We start from the raw sequence: 5,851 nt of genomic DNA, 5'->3' as shown, positions 1-5,851 counted from the left end.
TCTCGCCGCACGCGCCGCCGCTTGCCGCCTGCGTCGCGGCGGGCGTCCACGTCGAGCCGGACAGGAGACCCATGTTAAAGGCTGGTCGCAGCGGAGGCCTCGGCAGGAGACTCGAGGCGGTCCCGGGCGCGGCGGGAAGCTGGCCGGAGCACACGGATGACGGCTCTGCTTGCCAGCGGTGGCCGGAGGCGGACGGGGCTGGCTCGGGAGATCCACTCGGGCACGACAGGAGGCTGGAGGAGAGGGCCAGACGTGGCTTGGCGGGCGCGAGAGGAAGCTGGAGGAGAGGGCCAGGTGTGGCTTGGCGTCTCCAAGAGTCACGAGGCCGTCACCGCCAGCGTCGGGCATCCAAGTCAGTCGCGGCGGCTCCGTCGTGCAAGGCTTTCGCCGGTCACCTTCCAGTCCGACTGCGTGGTGACCGCGGCGCCGCCGCAGGGTGACACTACCTGACATGCAGGGACGTCTCCGTTGGAGACTGACGAAGACGGGCGCGGCTGAGGTAGGGCGTTTCTGAAGCAGAGGGCCAGATAAATTGCCATTTGAGCTAATAATCCTAGAGAAGGAGAGACAGCCGATCCGAAGAGATGAGCTAGCGGAAGAAAAAAGTGTTTTGGGGCTTTCACCGAGGCAGCTTCGACACTCCCACATCCGCGGCCTCCGGCAAACGAGCAGCACCACCAGAAGATTGCCCATCGCGCCTCCGCCACAGGCGCCCCAGCTAGCCCCCGCGCGTGCTGGCCGGCCGTCAGATCTGGCGAGCAACCGAGCCACTGCACACCGGCCCCGTTGCCCCCAGCCAGCCACCGGGAGGGGCTCCACCACCACGGCACGGGGACTCGGCCCCGGCCCCCGCGCGTCGACGAGCAGGCCGCCACCGTCCCAGCCGTTGCAGCAAACACAGCCGGGAAGTGGCTGGCCAACTGCAGCCACCACGGCCGAGAAGAGGAGAGCAGCGCTTGGGTGGTGTTAGGTGGATGGAGAAGAGAAGGGCGAGCTGCTTTGGGTGGTGAGGTAGCAGGAGGAAGATGGAGGCGGAGCGGCGCCTGAGTGGATGAGAGAAACGGCGATGTGTGGATAGTGGAACTGTGGAAGGGGCACGCAGTGGTGATGAGATAGCTCTCGGTGGGGAATTTGGGTGCGTCTTGCTTTTTCTAATCAAAAAATTGTATCTGAAGCTGCTGGACGCGGACGTGCTCATCCGGGCGGCTGGAACGGGACCAAAATGTGGTGTAGATGCACGTGCCTATGCATTCCTGCTGAGATTGATATAGTACTAACCAGACCAAGATGAGTAGTAATTACTGTGGTATTCCTGCTGATTGAAGTTTGGGGTAGTCTGCTAAATCGAATTGTTTAGAGCTATTCGTGGGTGTATATCAATCAAGGGATCAGTGTTGTTCAGTTTGATTCTGCTTTAGCCCATTGCTGCAGGATTCAAAAAAACTGTACAATTTCGGTCGGATCGGTGTTGTTCAGTTTGATTCTGCTTTAGCCCATTGCCGCAGGATTAAAAAAAACTGTACAATTTTGGTCGTTTTTCGTTCATATTTTGTCCATTTTTCATCCAAAAATTCAAATTTAATTGTCCTTTTCGTCCGAGATTTTCTGAAAAATTTCAAAATTCCAAAATCCGCCCATTCATTCACGGACAGTAAATTTTTCAAAACAAAACACAAAACCTTGACTCGATGCTATGCGTGCTAGCACCGATTACATTTTCTTTACGCGATGAGCACCGACTATAATTACTTGCTGTTGTTTTTTGTTACTGTCATAATTTACTATTCATGACTACCACATCTTACAAATACATTATCAGATAGATTGACTAAAAGTGAGTGAATATTGAAAAGAAATATTTCTTAAGGTAGAAAATATTTGAGGCTCACCGGTACTTGCTGACCATCAAGATATTCCTCAACTCTGAATATCATCGATGTCGTTGATGAGATAGGGAGAAGAGAGGAGGGATGGGGAGTAGAGAGAGTGCAACAACGGTGCATCTTGCTCGCGTCCTGTTTCACCCCACAGCTGGGAGGGAGGAGCTCTTGCCTTTAGAACATAAAAACTAAAAAGAAGACTAACACCATCCATATCTGGATAAGGATTAGGCAGTGTTGTACTAATACACACACTGGTTAAGGCACAGACGGGAAACTCAAAAAATATGTTTCACGGCCAATTTATAAATTATCCTTTTGATTACACCTTTTTACACCTTTTGTGTGGTATATAAATCATTGCAATATTATTGGTTTAATTTATTGGGTTAGGATGTGTGGTATTTTTTTCTCCCATTGCAACGCACGGGCACTTTTGCTAGTGATTTATAACACAAGATAAACATTTTGAATCCACTTTTAACAATCTTTCAATACGCAAGAACATTTATAAAAGCGTGATGACCTTTTTTTTAATACTATGAACTTTTTTATTTTACGATGAACATTTCAAAATACCAGTTAAATATTTTAATCAAATTAGTAAAATAAATATATATGTGGGAAATATTTAGAAAAGGTAAAAGGGACCAGTAAAACCGTACGTATGCTACACCCAAAACTAGCATCAAACAGCATAATGGCCGGCCCACCCCACGCGAACCTGGGCGAGCGCCAGGTCCCGCTCGCACTGATTGATGAGGCGAGGAATATTGCGCCGCATGCATGCGCCTGCGTGGCTCACCTTCTCTTTTCCCTTTTTTCCCTCGTCAAAAAAAAAAAAACTGACGCCTCTTCCCCGGTCGGCATCGCTCCACTGCATTGAGACCGGGACGGACGACGGCGACGTTGCTGTGGATACGCGGTACGTGTGCCTTGCGGATGGAGAGCACATGTTTCACGGCCGTGCCACAACCATCGCTGAATACCCAAAGTCCCAAACCGTACCACCACCATACGCCTATATTTGCGGTTGGTCCGATCCGAGCTGCCGCCTGCCGGCAGGGTCTCTGTCCGTCGCCATCGTCGTGCTTCCGTGCGCGACTCTGCCACACCGCTCGCTCCTTCCTCTCGCCACCGTGCCGGCACGGTCGTTCTTCAGCCGTATCTGTCCATCAGGCAACCCTTCTCTTCTGCGGACCCCTGCCTATCCAATCCAATCCCCACACACACTAGCCAACGACACGTGGAAGTGGATCCTCTAACTTAGAAAAGAAAAGTCATCATGCTACCGTGCTAGTCTAGGGTAAAATGAAGAAGGAAAGTTAAGGACTATTAGCAATTAGGTTATTTACTGTTGGTATTTACTATGTAGATATAAATAATCTAAAATTTATTTTATTTCATCATCAGTTTGTTTGTTATTACAAACTTATACAATAGATCTGTAATTTGCAAACTAATTTAAGTTATTTTAGCTTTATCATATCGATTGAAAAGTTAGAGTATTGTATCTTCCCTAACATTCCTTCTTAAAAGAGAGAAGTCCACATTTCAACCTCAAACTAACTACTCGGTTTAATTTACAACCCCGAACTACGAAACTGGTCAAAGTACACCCCCGAACTAACCATGAGGCCCAAAACATAAACCTGATCTCAGTTTTGTGCCGGTCAAGCTGTTTTGCCATAAGTCAATGCTGGCTGGACAATTAAGTAGCCGACGCGCTTGTCCGATGATGGCTGAGAGAAGTTTTTTTTTTTACTTTTTTTTCCTAGGTGCCTAGTCAGCAGTCCTGTCGGTGTTGACTTTGGTCAAAACCACTTGACGGACACAAAACCGAGATCAGGATTGAGTTTTGGACCTCGTAGTTAGTTCAAGGTGTATTTCAACCGGTTTCATAGTTTAGGGTTGTAAATCAAACCAAGTGGTTAGTCCGAGGTTGAAATGTGGACTTCTCTCTTCTTAAAATGGCAGAGGATCCGGTTCCACGGCACGTACGTACGCCTTAAGTTCAGCTCCATCTTCTACGTGGCCATTCCACACACGTGCTCCAACTTATGATGATCGCGCTCATGGCCTCTCTTCAGCTCGATTCTACCGTGGCAGTCCTCTGCCTCGTCTTCCTAGTTTCTTGCATCTTCCTCGCTGCTAGAAGCCGCAAGGACGGCGCGCGCGGATCACCGCCACCTTCGCCTCCGGCGCTGCCCGTCATCGGCAACCTGCACCAGCTCGGCCGGGGACGCCACCACCGGAGGCTGCAAGCTCTCGCGCGGAGCTACGGCCCGCTCTTCCTCCTCCGCCTCGGCTCCGTTCCCACCGTCGTGGTCTCCTCGCCCTCCCTGGCCGAGGCCGTGCTCAAAACCCAGGACCACGCCTTCTGCAGCCGGCCGCAGCCGCGCACGGCCCACGGCACGCTCTACGGCTGCCACGACATGGCCTTCAGCCCCTACGGCGAGCGCTGGCGCCAGCTCCGCCGCATCGCCGTCCTGCACCTCCTCAGCGCGAAGCGGGTCGACTCCTTCCGCTCCCTCCGCCAACAGGAGGTCATGGGCTTCGTGGAGCGGATCCGCGCCGGCGCCCGGGAGGGAGCCGTCAACGTGACCGAGCTCGTCATCAGCCTGACCAACACCGTCATCTCCAAGGCGGCGTTCGGGAACAGGCTCGGCGGCGTCGAGCCGGGGGTGGTCCGCCACATGATGAAGGAGCTCACCGAGCTGCTCGGGACGACCGCCGTTAGCGACGTGTTCCCGCGGCTCCAGTGGGTGGACTGGGCGACGGGACTCGACGCAAGGATAAGTCGGACAGCGGCTGAGCTCGACAGTGTCATCGAGAAGACGCTCACGGAGCACGAGGGGAGCCGAGCAAACGACGGTGAGGTTCATGACCTCCTGGACGGCTTGCTCTCGATCGTCAAGGATGGTGATCAGGGGTTTAGGATGGACCGGATTGATGTCAAGGCGCTCATCTTGGTAATTCGATCAAGAACCACGGCCTATACTAGTCTGCTACTACTGTAACCTAGCACCAGTAGCAATAGCCCACGTGTTAACACGATCGATCCTTCTTCGCATTGCAGGACATGTTCATAGGAGGCACGGACACGATCTATAAGGCGATAGAATGGACCATGGCCGAGCTTGTTAAGAATCCAAGAGAAATGGAAAAGGTGCAAGCAGAGGTGAGACAAGTTGCTGCCGGTACGCAGGGAGGAGTCCTTGAGGAGGAGCTGGAGAAGATGAGTCTCCTCCACGCTGCCATGAAAGAGGCACTACGGCTACATCCGCCCATACCCCTCTTCCCGCACGAGTCGATTCAGAACACCCGGCTGCACGGCTACGACATCCCAGCCAAGACCCGGATCATGATCAACGCATGGGCGATCGGAAGGGACAGCGAGTCGTGGGAGGAGGCCGATGAGTTCCGGCCAGAGAGGTTCATGGACAGGGCCATGGACTACAGCGGCAAGGACCCCCGGTTCATACCGTTCGGCGCGGGGAGGAGGGGATGCCCTGGTATCGCCTTTGCGTTGCGGCTGGCGGAGCTCACACTGGCGAACATGATGTACCATTTTGATTGGGTGCTCCCGGATGGCCAGGACCCGGAGTCATTTGAGGTTGTCGAGTCCAACGGCTTCGCGCCTGCGCTGAAGTGCCCTTTGATCCTTGTCGCAAAACCTTTATAAGCATGCATGATGTCCATGATGAATGTATCACTGATCTTACTAGCTATCATATATTATCGTTGTTTTGGCTATGATACCGAAGGCTCTAGGGCGAATGATAGAGCACTTCTTGGGGTGGGCTTACTTATAGCGAGTCACGTAGAAGTCCATAGGGGGAGGGAGAGGGAGAGGAAGGTTGGAGCCCTAGGGGATCTCATTGGAGACTATGAAGACACAAGTTGCCCAAGTTAAGCCCCCCCCCCCCTCCCCAATGGGTGATGGACCTACATCCTATTATTCATGTTTT

General features: G+C 52.6%; 1 protein-coding gene across 1 annotated transcript; it reads left to right on the top strand.

The window, feature by feature from the left end:
• Positions 1-3,893: 3,893 nt before the first annotated feature.
• LOC119307010 (cytochrome P450 71A1-like) lies at positions 3,894-5,601 on the top strand. Its single transcript, XM_037583093.1, has 2 exons — positions 3,894-4,852; positions 4,960-5,601. The coding sequence occupies exons 1-2, from the start codon at positions 3,941-3,943 to the stop codon at positions 5,563-5,565; spliced, it is 1,518 nt and encodes a 505-aa protein (XP_037438990.1). The 5' UTR covers positions 3,894-3,940; the 3' UTR covers positions 5,566-5,601.
• Positions 5,602-5,851: the final 250 nt, after the last annotated feature.

Source organism: Triticum dicoccoides, chromosome 1B (assembly GCF_002162155.2).
Source record: "Triticum dicoccoides isolate Atlit2015 ecotype Zavitan chromosome 1B, WEW_v2.0, whole genome shotgun sequence".
Lineage (NCBI taxonomy): Eukaryota > Viridiplantae > Streptophyta > Magnoliopsida > Poales > Poaceae > Triticum > Triticum dicoccoides.
The sequence above is the reverse complement of the archived record's forward strand: the minus strand, read 5'-3'. Positions and strand labels throughout refer to the sequence as shown.

What these genes read in the sequence shown, in the direction of transcription:
- LOC119307010 (XM_037583093.1), top strand. Translation starts at nt 3,941, where the DNA reads ATGATGATCGCGCTCATGGCCTCTCTTCAGCTCGATTCTACCGTGGCA. An exon ending in ATGTCAAGGCGCTCATCTTG is followed by an intron (nt 4,853 to 4,959) that starts GTAATTCGATCA and finishes TTCGCATTGCAG; the next exon opens with GACATGTTCATAGGAGGCAC.